This window comes from Bos grunniens, chromosome 28 (genome assembly GCF_055505025.1).
Source record: "Bos grunniens cultivar Pamir isolate PY7600 chromosome 28, Bosgru_T2T1.0, whole genome shotgun sequence".
NCBI lineage: Eukaryota > Metazoa > Chordata > Mammalia > Artiodactyla > Bovidae > Bos > Bos grunniens.
In genome coordinates this window covers 35685075-35705090 of record NC_141192.1, presented here as the reverse complement: position 1 = coordinate 35705090, position 20016 = coordinate 35685075, and the positions used below count along the sequence as shown (strand labels likewise).

At 40.5% G+C, this 20016-nt stretch overlaps 1 protein-coding gene across 10 annotated transcripts in view; it reads left to right on the top strand.

Annotated features, from left to right (window-relative positions):
* The window catches only part of RYR2 (ryanodine receptor 2), an 820811-nt gene extending 806644 nt beyond the window's left edge, over positions 1-14167 (top strand). For all 10 annotated transcript variants that reach the window (XM_086382784.1, XM_086382783.1, XM_086382782.1 and 7 more), the window contains 3 exons: positions 488-588; positions 1519-1570; positions 12754-14167. In XM_086382784.1, coding sequence (XP_086238910.1) covers positions 488-588; positions 1519-1570; positions 12754-12849 — 249 coding nt within the window. In that variant the 3' untranslated portion in view covers positions 12850-14167. The remainder of the gene's footprint in view (positions 1-487; positions 589-1518; positions 1571-12753) is intronic.
* Positions 14168-20016: the final 5849 nt, after the last annotated feature.

The window sequence follows — 20016 nt, the reverse complement described above, 5'->3', positions numbered from 1 at the left end:
CCCTCTCTGACTTGTTGATTCTATACCTCATAGTTTGGTATTTGGTTTGGTGTCCTCTGCCCACCCAGCTTGGTCATCAAACATGGCTAGGATAGGTACCAATTTTGTGTTTTCAACTGAGGACACATTTAGTCATGCCTAGCTAGAGCCAGTGTCATAAACTTGAGCCAGTGTCATAAACAAGAGTGATCACCAAGCCTGGGTGTGCTCACTCAGGCTGGAGAAAAAAAAGAAGACATTGCTTTTCAGCCATCATCACCCTGTACTCTTTCTGCCTCTGTTGCTTCTTGCTGCTGGTTCCTATGTCACTGAAATGCCACAGTAAGACATAGTTGTGACAGCGGTTAAACTGGTATTCAAGTACTTGGTGCGGCCTTCTGGGATGATCTTCTATGTAGACTGAGTAAATCAAGTAATTGCCCCCGAGTGGTGAGTTATGTTTTCCTTTCTCAACTCTGACCTTTGAATATTTGCCTTTGTCTTCTAGACCAAGTGCTTCATCTGTGGGATAGGCAATGATTACTTTGACACCGTGCCACATGGCTTTGAAACCCACACTTTACAGGAACACAACTTGGCCAATTATCTGTGAGTATACCTGACTCACTCCCCTACCCCTCCTGATACCCAGGCATCCCTCAACTCAGCAAGCTGGAGAAACTGGAGAGAGAACCCCTCTCATTACCACCGGCCTCAGACTTCTTATAAGCCTCCTGGAGGGAAACACCCACAGCTAGTGGTTCTTTTTCCTCAAGAGTAGGTTAACTTAGGAAATGAAGTTGCAATGCTCCATGTGAATGATACCTTCTAGAACATGAAATGAAAAGGTGGAAAGGATGCGCAAAATGTGTACCAAGTCTCTCAGAGAGCTTTGTGTTTCTTATTTCGAATAGGAATGTTCCATCTGCTCCTTAGAGATATGTGAATCTTCATTTTTCTTTTCTGAGAAAATACAGAGCTCTTTAGGCACTGTTAGAAAACCCAGATAAAAGTTACATTTTTTTAATACATAAAAATTTAGCTATTACTCAAGACTAGCCAGAAACTGTACTTTGGTACAATATTAATTCTTAATCTGTTTCTAACCTGATTTTAATATCTAAAAGAAGAGATACAGAAGAGCATTGAAGTGGACTTTGGGATTCAAAAGTATGCGACATTAGACAAGTTATTTAACCTTTTTAATCCTTGATTTTCAAATGAGGATTGCAGTTCCTGCCTCATAAGTGAATAAATAGGATATAGTTGCAGGCAGGGTCTGGCACTAAACCTGGCATAAAGCAGCTCCCAAGAAGTATAACTTGACCAGTGCATACATTTTAGCTCTTTTGAAAAAATATTTTAAAAGAAGATAAGCTTTTGGTCCCCATGGCATTTCTTGTTTCTTTTTTTTTTGCCCTGCATGTTTGACACATTTCTATGCTCTGCCATAAAGAGTTAGCCCATAGCAAGATCAGAGGTATCTGTTTATGCTATTTCCATACAATCCGTTTCTGATTACTCTCTCTGTATCTGTAGGTTTTTTCTGATGTATCTCATAAACAAAGATGAAACAGAGCACACAGGCCAGGTACGTAAACACTGAGCTACATTATCTGAAAACATTGATAAAAGAATCTCTGCTTGCTGGAATAAACGTGTACATTAAACATTAATATCAGAATTACTCTCAGATATTGGTCATGGTATCTTAGTATAAAAATCCCTTTTGTTCTGGATGAGTATACAAAGATTGCCATAGTAGAAAAAAGTAAAATTAGAATTGAACATTTATTAGCTGAAAATGCCGAGCTTGGGTTTTGATAATTATAATGTACTTGATTGCTTAATAAGATAGCAGATTATGTCAAGTGAACTTCATCCAACAGTATTACTGTCATTTGAAGATAATTGCATATCCTGGAACAAGATGGCAGAGAAGAAGGACCCTGAGCTCACTTCCTCTCAGGAGCACACCAAAATCACAACTAACTGCCAAACAACCACTGATGGAAAAGCCTGGAACCCACCAAAAAAGATATTCTGTGTCCAAAGACAAAGAAGAAACCACAGTAGTATAAAGGGGGCACTTGCAATATAATTAAATACCATAACCCCTAGGTGGGCAACCCACATGGGAACTGGAGAACAATTATATCACAGAAGTTCTCTCACAGGAGTGAGACTTCTGAGCTGATGTCAGGTTTCCTAGCCTGAGGGTCTGGCATCAGAAAGAAGAGCCCCCAGAGCACTTGACTTTGAAGGCCAGCAGGGACTTAGTGCAGGAGATCCAAAGAACTGGAAAAAACAGACACCATTGCTGGTGGGTGCACCCAAGGTCTCATGTGCATCAGACCCAAGGCAAGAGCAGTGACTTCATTGGAGCCGGGGCCAGACCTACATGCTAGTTTTGGAGGGTCTCCTCAGGAGGCAGGAGAATATTAAAAGAAACAAGGGGAAACCAACAAATTAAAAGGGGTTCTATATAATAGTACTAACAGCTGATTTCTCAGCAGAAACTCTTCAGGCCAGAAGGGAGTGGTGTGATATATTGAAAGTGATGATAAGTAAAACCCTACAATCAAGAATACTCTACACAGAAAGGTTCTCATTCAGATTTGATGGAGAGAAACCAAAGCTTTACAGACAAGCAAAAACTAAAAGAATTCAGCACCACCAAACCAGCTTTATAATAGATGCTAAAAGAACTTCTCTAGGTGGAAAAGAAAAGGCCAAAACTAGAAACAAGAAAATTACAAAATGGGAAAGCTCACAAATAAGGCAAACATATAATAAAGGTAGGAAATACTTCTCACACATATAGGACATATAAGTCAGTAATTGTGGGAGGAAGAGAGTACAAATGCAGGATATTTGAAATTAAGAGATCAGCAATTTAATCAAGTACACACAAAGACTGCTATATCAAAATCCCATGCCAACTGCACATCAGAAATCTATAACTGATACACACACACAGAAAATAGAATCCAAACACAACACTAAAGATGATCATCAAATCAAAGAGAACGAAAGAGGAAAGGAAGAAAATAAACTCAAAACAATTAACAAAGTGGTAATAAGAATGCCATATCAATGGGGCTTCCCAGGCGGCATTAGTGGTAAAGAACCCGCCTGCCAATGCAGGAGACATGAGAGACTCGGGTTCAATCCCTGGGATGGGAAGATCCCTTAGAGAAGGTAATGGCAACCCACTCTAGTATTCTTGCCTGGAGGATCCCACAGAGGAGCCTGGCAGGCTACAATCCATAGGGTTGCAAAGAGTCTGACATGACTATAAATGGGTTAAATGCTCCAACCAAGACAGACTAGCTGAATGGACACAAAAACAAGATGCCTATATAGGTTGTCTACAAGAGACCCACTTGAGAAATTGGGACACATATAGACTGAAAATGAGGGGATGGAAAATGCCATGCAAATGAAAATCAAAAGAAAGCTGGAGTAGCAATACTTACATCAGACTAAATAGACTTTAAAATAGAGACTGTTACAAGAGACAAAGAATGACACTACCTATGATCAAGGGAACAATCGAGAAGATATAACAATTATAAATATCCGTGCATCCAACATGGGAGCACCTCAGTATAGAAGGTAAATGTTAACAGACATAAAAGGAGAAAATGGCAGTAAGACAATAATTGTAATATCCCACTTACATCAATTGACAGCTCATCCAGACCAAAAATCAATAAGGAAACATAGGCCTTATATGAAATGTTAGACCAGATGTAGTTCATTGGTACTATGAGTATTTCATCCAAAAGCAGCAGAAAACACATTCTTTTTATGTGCACATGGAATATTCTCCAGGATAGATCACATTCTGTGCCACAAAGAAATTTGTGGCACAAATTTGGTAAATTTAAAAAAATTGAAATAGTATCAAGCATCTTTTCTGACAACAAGGTTATGAGATAAAAATAAATTATATGAATATAACTGTAAAAGACAAAAACACATGAAAACTAACAGTACTGTACTAAACAACCAATGGATCAAAGAAGGAATAAAAACATACTGGAGACAAATGAAAACAAGACAATCCAAAACCTAGGGGATGGAGCAGAAACAATTCTAGGAGGGAGGTTTATAGCAATAAAATCTTACCTCAGGAAACAAAAATCTGAAATAAGAACCTAGCATTATACCTAAAGCAACCCAAGGAAGAAGAACAGATGAACAATAAGTTAGAGGAAGGAAAGAAATCATAATGACCAGAGCAGAATTTAATGAAAAAGAGATGATGAAAACAATAGCAAAAATCAATGAAACTAAAAGCTGCTTCTTTGAGAAAATAAACAAAACTGATGAACCTTTAGGGAGATTCATCAAGAAAAAAAGGGAGAGAACTCAAATCAGTAAAATTAGAAATGAAAAAAGGAGAACTTATAACTGACACCATAGAAATACAAAGGATCACAAGAGACTACTACAAGCAACTTTATACCAATAAAATGTCCATTTAGAAGAAATGGACAAATTCTTAGAAAAGTAAAACCTTCCAAGCTTGGACTAGGAAGACATAGAAAATATGAACAGATAAGTCACAAGTACTGAAATTAAAACTGTGATTCAAAAACTTCTAATAAACCAAAGTCCAAGACAAGATGGCTTCACAGGCAAATTCTATCTAACATTTACAGAAGAGTTAATACCTATTCTTCTCAAACTATTCAAAAAAAAAAAAAAAAAACTACATAGGAAGGAACAGTCTCAAGCGCCTTCTATAAGGACACAATCACCCTGATACCAAAACCATTCAAAGATAAAACAAAAAAGGAAATTACAGGCCAGTATCACTGATAACATAGATGCAAAAATTCTCAGCAAAACACTAGCAAACTGAATCCAACAATACATTAAAAGGATCATACACCATGATCAAAAGGGATTTATCCCAGTGATGCCAGAGGGTTTTCAGTATCCACAAAGCAGTCCGTGTGATACACTACATTAACAGATTTAAGAACAGAAACCATGTAATCATCTCAATAGATGTAGAAAAATCTTTTGACAAAATTCAACACTCATTTATGATAAAAAAAAAAAAACTCCCCAGAAAGTGTGCATAGGGGAAATGTACCTCAACATAATAAAGGCCGTATACAACAAACACAGCAAACATCATTCTCTGTGGTGAAAAACTATTTCCTCTAACATCATGAAGATAAAGATATCCACTCTCTCCACTTTTATTCAACATAGATTTGGAAGTCCTAGCCATGACAATCCAGAGAAGGCAATGGCACCCCACTCCAGTAGTCTCCCCTGGAAAATCCCATGAACACAGGAGCCTGGTAGGCTGCAGTCCATGGGGTCGCAAAGAGTCGGACACGACTGAGCGACTTCACTTTCACTTTTCACTTTCATGCATTGGAGAAGGAAATGGCACCCCACTCCAGTGTTCTTGCCTGGAGAATCCCAGAGACGGGGGAGCCTGGTGGGCTGCAGTCTCTGGGGTCGCACAGAGTCGGACACAACTAAAGTGACTTAGCAGCAGCAGCAGCCATGGCAATCAGTGAAGAAAAAATAAATAAAATGAATCCAAATTGGAAAAGACATAAAACTGTTACTGTTTGCAGATGACCTGATACTATGCATAGAAAATTCCAAAGTTGCTTCCAGAAAACTACTAGAGCTCATCAATGAATTTGGTAAACTTGCAGGATACAAAATTAGTGCAAAGAAATCTATTCCAGTCTTATACACTAACAAAGAAAGGTAAGAAATAGAAATTAAGGAAACAGTCACATTTACCATTACATCAAAAAGAATAAAATACCTAGGAATAAACCTACTTAAGAAGGTAAAAGAGCTGCATGCAGAAAACTATAAGATATTGATAAAAGACATTAAAGATGACTCAAACAGAGATATACCTTTTTCTTGGATTGGAAGAAGCAATATTGTGCAATTGACTGTACTACCCAGAGCAATCTTCAGATTCAGTGCAATCGCTATCTAATTACCAATAGCATTTTTCACAGAACTAGAAAAAAAAATGTTACAATTTGTATGGAAACACAGAAGACCCCCAAATAGCCAAAGCAATCTTGAAAAAGAAAAATGGAACTGGAAGAATCAGGCTCCCTGACTTCAGATTGTACTACAAATCGACAATAAACAGTGTGCGGCCGGTACAAAGGGCTTCCCTGGTGGCTCAGTGGTGAAGAATCTGCTTGCAATGCAGGAGACACGGGTTCAGTCCCTGGGTCAGGAAGATCCCCTGGAGAAGGAAATGGCAACTCACTCCAGGATTCTTCCCTGGGAAATTCCATGGAAAGGGGAGCTTGGCAGGCATTCATGGGGTAGGTAGCAAAAGAGTCAGATGCTACTGAGCACATGGAGCATATACAAAACTGACTCACTTTGCTGTACAGCAGAACCTAACAGAATATTGTAAATCAGCTATAATAAAGTTAAAGAATGTAAGACCAGAAACTATAAAACTCTTAGAGGAAAACATAAACAGAACACTCTTTGACATAAATTGCAGCAGATCCTTTCTGATCCACCTCCTAGAGTAATGAAAATAAAAACAAAAATAAACAAATGAGACCTAATTAAACACAAAACCTTTTGCACAGCAAAGAAAACTATAAACAAGATGGAAAGATAACTCTCAGAATGGGAGAAAACATTTGAAAACAAAGCAACTGACAAAGGATTAATCTCTAAAATATACAAGCGGCTCATTCAGCTCAATATATTTTTTTAAAAAACGCCCAATCAAAAAATTGACATAAGACCTAAATAGACATTTCTCAAAGACATACAGATGGCCAGCAAATGCAAGAAAGGATGCTGAACATCACTAATTATTAGCGAAATGCAATTCAAAACTATGATGAGGCATAACCTCACACCAATCAGAATGGCCATCATCAAAAAAATCTATAAACAATAAATGATGGAGAGGGTGTAGGAAAAAGAGAACCCTCTTGCAGTGTTGGTGGGAATATAAATTGATACAGCCACTGTGGAGAACAGTATGGAGGCTCCTTAAAAACTAAAAGTAGAACTTCCATGTGACCCAGTAATCTCATTACTGGGCATATACCCAGAGAAAGCCATAATTCGGAAAGATACATGTACCCCACAGGACACCAAATGTCCATCAGCAGAGGAATGGATAAAGAAGATGTGGTAATGTATATACAATGGAATATTACTCAGCCATAGAAAGGAATGAAACTGGGTCATTTGTAGAGACACGGATGGACCTAGAGACTGTCAATGCAGAGTAAGGTAAGTCAGAAAGAGAAGAACAAATACATATTAATGCATATATACGGAATCTGAAAAAAAATGATATCAATGATCTTATTTACAAAGCAGAAATAGAGACACAGATACAGAGAATAAATATGGACACCAAAGGTGAAAGGGGGCGTAGGATGAATTGGGAGCTTGGGATTGACATATATACTCCACTGATCAGATCAGATCAGATCAGTCGCTCAGTCGTGTCCGACTCTTTGAGACTCCATGAATTACAGCACGCCAGGCCTCCCTGTCCATCACCAACTCCCGGAGTTCACTCAGACTCACGTCCATCGAGTCAGTGATGCCATCCAGCCATCTCATCCTCTATCCTCCCCTTCTCCTCTTGCCCTCAATCCCTCCCAGCATCAAAGTCTTTTCCAATGAATCAACTCTTCGCATGAGGTGGCCAAAGTACTGGAGTTTCAGCTTTAGCATCATTGCTTCCAAAGAACACCCAGGGCTGATCTCCTTCAGAATGGACTGGTTGGATCTCCTTGCAGTCCAAGGGACTCTCAAGAGTCTTCTCCAACACCACAGTTCAAAAGCATCAATTCTTCGGCGCTCAGCCTTCTTCACAGTCCAACTCTCACATCCATACATGACCACTGGAAAAACCATAGCCTTGACTAGACGAACCTTTGTTGGCAAAGTAATGTCTCTGCTTTTGAATATGCTATCTAGGTTGGTCATGACTTTCCTTCCAAGGAGTAAGCGTCTTTTAATTTCATGGGTGTAGTCACCATCTGCAGTGATTTTGGAGCCCAGAAAAATAAAGTCTGACACTGTTTCCACTGTTTCCCCATCTATTTCTCACTCCACTGATACTATGTATAAAATTAGTTAAATTAGTTATATCTAATGAGACCCTACTGTTTAGCAGAGGGAACTCCACTCAGTGCTCTGTGGCAAATTAAATGGGAGGGAAATCCAAAAAAGAGGTATATATAGCTGATGCACTTTGCTGTACAGTAGAAACTAACACAACATTGTAAAGCAGCTATATTCCAATTAAAAAACAAAACACTATGCACCTATGCTCACCTAATCTATGACAAAGGAGGCAAAAATATACAGTGGAGAAAAGTCTCTTCAATAAGTGGTGCTGGGAAAACTGAACAGCTCCATGCAAAAGAATGAAATTAAAACTCTTTACCATTGAATGAAATTAAAACACCACACATAAAAATAAACTCAAAGTGGATTAAAAATCTACATGTAAGGCCAGATACTGTAAAAACCCTTAGAGGGAAACACAGGAACAACACTTGCTGACAAAAATCACAGAAAGCATTTTTTGGTCCTCCTCCTAGCGTAACAAAAATAAACAGGACCTAATTAATCTTAAAAGCTTTTGCACAGCAAAGGAAACCATAATAAAAATGAAAAGGTAACCCACAGAATGGGAAAAACTATTTGCAAATGAAGCAACTGACAAGGGAGTAATCTCCTAAATACACAAACAGCTCATGCTGCTGCTGCTGCTGCTAAGTTGCTTCAGTCGTGTCTGACTCTGTGCGACCCCATAGACGGCAGCCCACCAGGCTCCCCTGTCCCTGGGATTCAGCTCATGAAGTTCAAACTAAAGGGAAAAAAGCCTAATCAAAAAATGGGTGGCAGATCTAAACAGACATTTCTCCAAATAAAACATATAAGATGCCCACGAGGTTCTTGAAAACATGATCAACATCACTAATTAATAGAGAAATGCAAATCAAAACTACAACAAGGTATTACCTCACACCATTCGGAACAGCCATCAAAAAATCTTCAAATAACAAATGTGGGAGAGGGTGTTCAGAAATAGAACCCTCCTACACTGATGGGAATGTAAATTAGTATAGCCGTTGTACAGAACACTATGGATGTTTCTTTAAAAAACTAAAAATGCATCTACCGTATGATCCAGCAATCCATTGCCTGGGCACATATGCAGAGAAAACCTAACTCGAAAACATTCATGTACCCCAGTGTTCATTGCAGTACTGTCTCAATCATCAGGACATGGAAGCAGCCTAAATGTCCGTCTACAGAGGAATGGATAAAGGAGATGTGGTACATACATACAATGGAATATTACTCAGCTATTTAAAAAAATAATGAAATAATGACATTCGCAGCAACATGGATGGCCCTAAAGATTGTCATACTGAGTGAAGTATGCCAGAGAAAGACAAACATATGATGTCACTTATATATGGAACCTAAAGAATGGTACAAATGAAAGTATTTACAAAATAGAAATACTATCACAAATGTAGAGAACAATCTGCCTACCAAGTAGGGAGAAGGGGGGTGGGATAAATTGTGAGATTGGGATTGGGATTGATATATATACATTACTATAAATGAAATAGATAATCAACAAATACTGTATAGCACAGGGAAGTCTACCTGAAACTCTCTAATATACATGGGAAAGGAATCTAAAAAGAATGAATATATGTATATGTAAAATGAGAGCTTCCCCAGTGGCTCAGTGGTAAAGAGTCTGACTGCCAATGCAGGAGATGTAAGAGATACAGCTTCGATCCTGGATTGGGAAGATCCCCTAGAGGAGGAAATGGCAACCCACTCCAGTATTCTTGCTGGGATAATCCCATGGACAGAGGAGCCTGGCGGGCATTCACGGGGTAGCAAAAGAGTCAGATGCTACTGAGCACACAGAGCATATGTAAAACTGACTCACTTTGCTGTACAGCAGAATCTAACACAATCCTGTAAATCAGCTATAATAAAGAAAAATAAAAATTTCATAAAGACAAAAAATAAAAGGAAACAACTCCATTTACCATTGCATCAAAAAGAATAAAAGTAGCTAGGAATAAACCCACCTAAGGAGGCAAAGACCTTTATTCTAAAAACTATGAGATGCTGATGAAAGACAGATGACACAAACAGATGAAAAGATGTATCATGTTCTTGGATTGAAAGAATCAGTATTGTCAAAATGACTACACCACCCAAGGCAATCTACAGATTCAACGTAATCCCTCTGAAATTATCAGTGGCATTTTTCAAAGAACTAAAACAATAAAATGTTTAATTTGTGTGAAAACACAAAAGACCCTGCATAGTCAAAGCAATCTGGAGACAAAAAGATGGAATTCAAGGAACCAGACTCCCTGAGTTCAGATTATACTGCAAAGCTACAATAAAACAGTGCTACTGGTGCAAGAATAGAAATACAGACCAATGGAACAAGATAGAAAACACAGAGATAAACCCACATCAGATCAGATCAGTCGCTCAGTCGTGTCTGACTCTTTGTGACCCCATGAACTGCAGCACGCCAGGCCTCCCTGTCCATCACCAACTCCCGGAGTTCATGTCCATCGAGTCAGTGATGCCATCCAGCCATCTGATCCTCTGTCGTCCGCTTGTCCTCTTGTCCCCAATCCCTCCCAGCATCAGAGTCTTTTCCAATGAGTCCACATACCTATGGTCAATTAATCTACAGAAAGGCACTATACATAATGGAGAAAGACATTCTCTTCAATAAGTGGTGCTGGGAAAACTGGAGAGCTCCATGTCAAAGAATGAAATTAGAACATTAACACTACACACAAAAATAAACCTAAAATGGATTCAAGACCTAAATCTAAGACCTGACATTGTAAATCTCTAGGGGAGGAAATGGGCCAAACAATCTTTGATATAAATTGCAGCAATGTCTTTTTGGATCAGCTTCCTAGTGTAATGGAAGTAAAAACAAAAATAAATAAGTTGAATTTAATTAAATTTTTGGACAGCAGAGGATCCATAAACAAAATGAATAAATGACCTGTGGACTGGGAGAAAATATTTGCAAATGATGCAACCAGCAAGGGATTAATTTCCAAAAAACACAAACAGCTCATATACCTCAATATTATAAAAACAAACAACCCAATCAAAGAATGGGCAGAAGACCCAAATAGACATTTCTCTAGAGAGGACATACAGATAGCCATAAAGCACGTGAAAAATGCCCAGCATCGCTAAGTATTAGAGAAATGCAAGTCAATGATACCTCATTGGAGGTATCACCTCATACTGGTGAGAATGACTCTGATCAGAAAGTCTACAAATAATAAATGCTAGGAGGGCGTGGAGACAAAGGAACCCTCCTTCCCTGTTGTTGGGATTGTAAATGGGTCCAGCCACGATGGAGAACAGTATGGGGGTTTCTTAAAATACTAAAACTAGAGCTACTCTGTGATCCAGCAATTCTACTCCTGGGCATTATCTGGAGAGAACCATTCATTTGACAAAATACATGCACCCCAGTGTTCATTACAGCACTATTTACAATAGCCAAGAATGAAAACAACCTTTGTATGTGTATCACACACATACAAACACAATGGAATATTACTCAGCCATAAAAAATGAAATAATGCCATCTGCAGCAACATGGATGAACCTAGAGATTATCATACTAAGTGAAGTCAGAAAGAGAAGAACAAATATCATATGGTATCTCTTAAATGTGGAATCTATAAAAATGATATAAATTTATATATAAAACAGAAATTGACCCACATACATAGAAAACATATCTATAGTTACCAAAGGGGGAGAGGGGTGAAGGATAAATTAGGAGTTCGGGATTAACATATACACACTGCTGCTGCTGCTGCTGCTGCTGCTAAGTCGCTTCAGTCGTGTCCGACTCTGTGTGACCCCATAGACGGAAGCCCACCAGGCTCCCCCACCCCTGGGATTCTCCAGGCAAGAACACTGGAGTGGGTTGCCATTTCCTTCTCCAATGCATGAAAGTGAAAAGTGAAAAGGAAGTCGCTGTCATGTCCGACTCTTAGCGACCCCATGGACTGCAGCCTACCAGGCTCCTCCATCCATGGGATTTTCCAGGCAAGAGTAAACATCTACACACTACCATATGTAAAACAATCAAAACTACTGTGCAGCACAGGGAACTATACTCAATATTTTCTAATAACCTATAAGGGAAATGAATCTGGAAACAATACACAGACATATATATGCACACACGTATGTGTGTGTGTGTGTAACTGAGTCACTTTGCTATTCACCTGAAACTGTCTCAACACTGTAAATCAACTATATTTCAAGTAAAAAAAAATAATAAAAAGAAATAATTGCATATGACATGTTTAAGGTTCTGATCAAGCTATTTGAAATTCTCCCTCTTCAAATATTCACCTCCTGTTGTTAATAGTTTGAATGGTGAAATTAATAATACTAATTTTAAGGAATTCTCAAAATCATATATCACAAATAGTTTTTTATCATTATTATGGTCAGGATGAAGATCCATTATTAGTAGAAACAACCTGGAGTATTTAGGCATCATCTAAATGAATCTGAGACTCTCTAGTTAATATAACTATATGTAATACACCATGATACTTTGTGATATATATAATAACAAATTTGAGTTTCTTTTTATCTTGTATTTTGTGGTAACACACAGATCCTAAGGAAAGACAGGTTGTTAACACATTGCCTTTACTTTTACAGGAATCTTATGTTTGGAAGATGTATCAAGAAAGGTGCTGGGAATTTTTCCCAGCCGGAGACTGTTTCCGGAAACAGTATGAAGACCAGCTAAATTAATCTCAGTCCCAGATCACCTCCAAAAACCAAAACACACACACATGCACACACACACACTCTCTCTTTGTCTCTGTCCTTCTGTTTCTAGACTGTCTCTCTCTGTTCTCTTGGAAACATCTTGCTGATGTTGTGAACTGCCAGCGTTGGGAGCTGTGTTTCTGAAGACCTGACTCTGCTTTTCCCCCCACCTAGGGTATTTTCTTGAAGAATAATCTAAATTCATACACAGAAAAAATAGGAATTTTGAAAAGAAAAACATTCTGGAGATTCTCAATCATTATTATACAGACAGATTTCCTTCTGAGACTCCTGGAAATCTGCTTGCACTCTGGACATTCACAGGGAAGCGTGGCAGCCACACTCATTCAGCCTCTTTATTTCACCATCCGGAAAGGAACTCTCTAATGGTCACAGAGCACTGTAGCACTTAACAGATTGCTGTGGACACCAGTTACGAAGGGAAATAGTGCCTTACTATATGTGGGTTGAGCTATGCAGAAGATATGTGCATGAAAAAAAAAATTATTTTCTTTATGTCGACTTTTTTTCTTAGTTAGATTGACTTTTGTGAGGGGTTTTTTTTTTTTTTTCTTTCATGCTTTTCTTCGGTGGGGGAGGGTAAGAAAAGCAGTTTGTGTGCACCTTTTGAAAAAGACGGGTGGCCTGTCTCAGGACGAGAGGAGGTTCTTCTCATTCATCCAAATTCCCACTTCCCCTCCCCCTGTGCTCCTGCTCTTATTTTGGTAATGCTCTGATGCAATATTGCAACTTTATGAAATCTTTGTATGAAAACAAAAAGACTGCAAAAAATACACTTTCAAAAGAAATAATTTATTGCATGTTTATTATGCAAGTTTAAACAAACCAAGAAAACTTTCAGAAGCAAATTGATCCACGTGAGAGAATTTTCATGATAATTATATTCATAGTAATAAAGTGTTGTGGGCTTAATTGTGTATTTGGAGCCAGTGTCATCCACATATGATACATTATGAACTTGACAGTAGTTTTGGGTTTTTCTCTTTCTTTTCAGCCACCTGTGATCAGTTGTGGATTAAGGACTTCTTTTCAGGCCATTTTTTTAATATCAAAGCTGAAGCAATATCCATTCAGGGATTTCACCAGTTGCATCAAAAAACATGGATGATAATATCAATCACTCCATTTTGAGTCCTTTTAAATGTGATGTGAATCTTTACAAATAAAAAGATTCAGAATGGAAGCAAGGTCATTTTGCAAATATTGGCGCTCTTTTATTACAAGTCTGCTTGTTAATTTTAGAATTGTAAAACTGCTCTGATTAAACTATTTAACTAACTTTCTCACCTTCTTCTTTTTCCATTTCACTTATAAACTGGGATTCATCCTAAAAGCCTTGAACTTTCAGTTGAGTGTGTCTAGGGCAATCTGAACACTGCCTTAAAGCCCATCATACTTCCCTGTAACTAAGCAGGTTCTCATCACATACGATTATGGAACCTCAGAGCTGTCAAGCATTTTGAATCACCTATCCCCATCCCCATCATGTCTTTATTTTGGGGTCATCCAGATTTCTTAGAAATCACCAATGACAGAAAAATCAGTTCAGTTCAGTTGCTCAGTCGTGTTCAATTCTTTGTGACCCCATGAACCACGGCACACCAGGCCTCCCTGTCCATCACCAACTCCCGGTGTCCACCCAAACCCATGTCCATTGAGTCAGTGATGCCATCCAACCATCTTATCCTCTGTCGTCCCCTTCTCCTCCTGCCCTCAATCTTTCCCTGCATCAGGGTCTTTTCAAATGAGTCAGCTCTTTGCATCAGGTGGCCAAAGTATTGGAGTTTCAGCTTCAACATCAGTCCTTCCAATGAACACCCAGGACTGATCTCCTTTAGGATGGACTGGTTGGATCTCCTTGCAGTCCAAGGGACTCTCAAGAGTCTTCTCCAGCACCACAGTTCAAAAGCATCAATTCTTCGGCACTCAGCTCTCTTCACAGTCCAACTCTCACTTCCATACATAACCACAGGAAAAACTATAGCCTTGACCTGACGGACCTTTGTTGACAAAGTCATGTCTCTGCTTTTCAATATGCTGTCTAGGTTGGTGATCACTTTCCTTCCAAGGAGTAAGTGTCTTTTAATTTCATGGTTGCAGTCACCAATCTGCAGTGATTTTGGAGCCCAGAAAAATAAAGTCAGCCACTGTTTCCACTGTTTCCCCATCTATTTGCCATGAAGTGATGGGACTGGATGCCATCGTCTCCCAAGTTAGTTTAATTTTTATCCAGCTTTCTTTCATTTTAGACAGCTCTTCCTTGTTCAGGGCAAATTTGTTTCCACACTGTAACCAGGGATTCATTTTCTGTCTTAATCTGAAAGAGGACTGGCCCACAAGTTAGTGACGTATTCAACATTCAATTGTTCATTGAACATTTGCCGTGTAGGAAGCATGGTGCTGGGTATCAACTGTCATTTTTCAGCTCATTGGAGCTCTCATAGACATCAGAGCTATAGTACTTAGATTTTGCATTTCTTTTCTGATATTGTAAGGGAGGAAAACTTTGCCCTTCTTCCTTTCTAGGTTCTTTGGCTGTTACATTGACGTAAGACAGATTCACAGGAGAAAAAACAAACTTTGTATGTATATGAGCCTCACAAAAGACACGAAAGGCAGTTGAGGCTTATATACCTTCCTGAGCTCAGAAGGGGTGTGGAGGGGTCTGGGCTCTCAAAGGGAAAGAAACTAATTCACAGGAAAGTGGGAAGAGCAAATATTTGGTGCATAAATATTTGATAAACTATGGATTGTCACACTAGGTATAGGCAATGGGACACAAAGGGGACTGAACAAACGGGTCCTGCCAGGCTACCTCCAGCTTCCCACACCGGCCCACGCTCTTTATAGTTATGCCTGGCGTCAGTTCTCTTCCTAGACCAGGTCTTCAATATGAATTCTTTTAGACTCTTAAGGGGAAGGTAAAAAAGCTCTTCCTGTGTATTTTGAGGCTTGGTTGACTTTAGCTCAAAGTAATTCACACATCAAAGTGACACATTCTGGAGAAGCTCATACTAAACCTCTCAGTAACATTTTCATTAAACAGAAGGAGTCAATTTGTACTGTCTCCATCCCCAATCCTGCTTAGGAGGTGACCCCATGTATTGAGGAATTTGGATAAAATAAATGACATCAGCTCTGCGAGACATCCAAGACCACGTTTCCTTTGCCACAAAACACTTCAGAGGAAGTACACAGTGAGGAATAAATGTTTTTCTGGGATATAAAATCTGATAGATTCAGATCTTTTGTTTTTGCCAAAGTCAGTGTTTACATGAAACAACAGTACAAGTGAGAGGTGAGTGAACAAATTCCTAGCTGTTACCTGGATACTGCAGATTCTTGTAGATTCCCCTGGTTGACTGCTCCTGGCTTTAGAACCCTAGCAGGTGACAGACAAGTACTCAGGGAGAATCAGAGAAAGAGGCTAAATTCAGGAAACGAAGCTTCCTCCCACTAGTGGCCTCTTGGCATCAGTCTTGGAAGAAGAGGAGAGTAGTTGAGTCGTTCACTTTAGAAACTGTCACTGGTGGTGTCAGTGGCCTACCTTTAGAGGAGGGCATCTCTCTATTCCCTTCTCAAGGCCTCAAAGGGAGGGAGGGTGGCTTTTCTTCCTTGGCATTATTATTAATTCTCCCAGGAAATGTTGCGTGAATTACAAACACACTGGGACTCTCTGTTTCTCTGATTAAACTCAGGGCTACCTGACTCAAACTCAAGAAATGTAATCTCTTTAGAAATTTTCAAATATTCAAAAAATCGCAAAGAGTGCTGTAATACCATACCTTCACATCTCCACTTGCACTCTCAACATTTTCTCCCTTTCCTATCTACTCCTCCCACCACTCTTTTTCTTTGGGAAACATCTCTTGATCCTACTCCATAAAATAAACAGTCGTAGTGCCAAAGCAAGCACTTAGCTAGCCACAAGCAGAGAATAGGGGGCCATGGGCCAAAGGGCAGGAAACCCCACATCTTATAAACAACAAGTATCCTTAGGTAGATGAAAAGCAGGAACTTCCAGAATGACAGGAAACCATACATTTTGGGGTGTGTGGCCTGTCCTGAGTGTCCTGAAGGCAGACAAAGAAAGGTAGGAAAAGGCAGGAATTTCCAGTGCCCAAATACAACCTTTTGTTCACTATGCCCTTATTACAATAAAATTAGCCTCGCAGATAAAAGCATGCACCATCATGCACCAATGCCATGACACTTCCGATCAAGGTCAAATAAAACAAAAATCCTTCCTCCCCTCAGGCAGATGGAGCTGGAATGAAAATCAGTAAAAACAAACCCCAAAACCCTCCCTCCCAAATGAATAGTCCACTTCTTCATTTCTATGCCCCACATAACCAGTTTGCCAGAGAAACATGGCAGCCACTCAGCTGAGCCAGCCTGCTCTCCGCTTGAGAGATGTGCGTGCATGCTCAGTCACGTCTGACTCTCTGCGACTCTATGGACTGCAGCCTGCCAGGCTCCTCTGTCCATGGGATTCTCTAGGCAAGAATACTAGAGTGGGTTGCCATTTCCTCCTCTAGGTGAAATTCCTGACCCAGGGATTGAACTCGCATCTCCTGTGGCTCCTGCATTGGCCACTGATCCACCTGGGAAGCCCCCTGAGGGCATTAAGTGAAGTGAAGTCACTCAGTCATTTCCGACTCTTTGTGACCCCATGGACTGTAGCCTACCACACTCCGCCATTCATGGGATTTTCCAGGCAAGAGTACTGGAGTGGGTTGCCATTTCCTTCTCCAGAGCATCTTCCCAACCCAGGGATCAAACACGGGTGTCCCACGTTGTAGGCAGACACTACTGTCAGAGCCACCAGGGAAGTCCTCCTTGAGGGCATACTATCATGTAAATTAATCCTCGCTTTACTTTCTTGACCTGCCTGTTTTGTCTCTGAATTCTTTCTGCGAGACAAGAAACTAGCCTCTTGCCTTCCTTGCACTTGACAGGTGCTGTCTTACTTCCTGCCATTCATTCATTTCTCCTCCCTACCTCCCACCATCCTACCCCTCTCCCTGCCCCTCACTTTCTAATTTCCCATTTTCAGACCTGTTGCTGCAAAGATGCAGGCATGAATCAAGCATTTAAAACCATCAGGGAACTCATCAATGGAACACTCTGATCCAGATGACTGGGTCATGGGACGTATTAGAGAGACGATGGGTCTGTCCACACAACCCCAAGGCAGTTTCCACACAACGGTTTTAGGCACACAGTAAAAAGCATAACACTGCCTCCTCCCTGCAGCTTATTCCTGGTTCACCTATGCCTGAACATCCTTGTCTTCTCTCTGTGTCCCTATCTCACTCTTACTTCCACTCTTATTTCATGCCTTACTGCACTGGAAATGGGGAAAAAATCTACCAGGCATTTTCTAACCTTGCCACTAGGTCTTCAGTTCAGTTCAGTCGCTCAGTCGTGTCCGACTCTTTGCGACCCCATGAATCGCAGCACGCCAGGCCTCCCTGTCCATCACCAACTCCTGGAGTTCACTGGGTCTTATACCTCTCATTATGTGCAAGGCATGTCAGGAAGGTTTCCAACCATTGTCACAGGTAGTTAAGGACCTAAACCATAGGAGCCTGACCCTCTGGATTTGCCTCATCCACCATTTAACTGTCATCAGGTGCGACTGTGTGGAAATACAAATGCAACTTTAGAGTGTAAGAGAGTTCACACTGCAGCCCTTCAGGAGCTCTTTTGTCCAGTGGGTAGTCTGTGTGCAAAACCCCTGGTGCTGGGAAGGGGGGCAGTCCTGCCCCATGGTGGTGGGACTGCATCTGGGCCGCCATCCTTTGCCACTGGCTTCTGCAAGCCACCCTGTGTTCAGCCAGCCTTCTCTGTGGTCCACCAGGTGATGGGGGTCTGTCCCTGCCCCAGTGCCATCCACCTCACACTGCTGGGACAGGGCAGTGTGTGCCAGCGTAGGGTCCATACATGGTTATACCCCAGGGATACATGCCTGGGCAGTGACATTTGCCATGCTGACCTCCCCAGGGTCATATAATTGGGAGTGTTTTGGGGAGTGTTCTTGCAGGGATGTTGGGCTCTTCATACCCCTACGTGCAGACACAGTACCTCCACCTTGGACCATGATATCTCCTGCCTGTGTCCAGCCCCACCACCAGCTAGACAGAGTGCTTGTGAGAGGGGGTGGTGAAAGGGTGGCACTGACGTCCAGGGGTGCCTCCCACAAAAGGGAAGGGAAAAGAGAGGCTTTTTCACAAACCATCTGCTTTAATGGCCAATTTCCAGAAATTTGCCACTCTTTTAGGGAAAAAAAGCTGGGATCTAAATAGGTCCTAGAACTATGAGGATGTCTATTCTAGAAGAAGGGGAAACAACAGAAGGGGAAAGACTAGAGATCTCTTCAGGAAAATTGGAGATATCAAGGGAACATTTCTCCCAAAGATGGGCACAATAAAGGACAGCAACAGTAGAGACCTAGTAGACACTGAAGAGATCAAAAAAAGATGGAAAGGATACATGGAAGAACTGTATAAAAGAGATCCAAATGCACCAATTGCTACAATGGTGAGGTCAGCCACCAGAGCCAGGTATTCTGGAGAGTGAAGTCAAGTACGCCTTAGGAAGCACTGCTGTTAATAAAGCTAGTGGATGCGATGGACTTTCAAGTAGAACTATTCAAGTGCTAAAGGATGATGCCATTAAGATGTTGCATTCAGTATGTCAGAAAATCTGGAAGACCCAGCAGTGGCCACAGGACTGGAAAAGGTCAGTTCCCAAGAAGGGTAGTACCAAAGAATGTGCAAACCATCGGACAATTGCACTCATCTCCCATGCTAGTAAGGTCATGCATAAAATCTTACATGCTAGACTTGAGAACCAAGAACTTTCAGATGTCTAAGCTGGGTTTCAAAAAGGAAAAGGAACCAGAGATCAAATTGCCAACATTGCTGGATCATAGAGTAAGTTAGGGAATTCCAGAAAAACATCTACCTCTGTTTCATTGACTATGCTGAAGCCTTTGACTGTGTGGATCATGAGAAATTGTGAAAAGCTCTTAAAGAGATGGGAATGCCAGACCATCTTATCTGTCTCCTGAGAAACAGGTATGCAGGTCAAGAAGCAACAGTTAGAACCCTGTATATAACAACT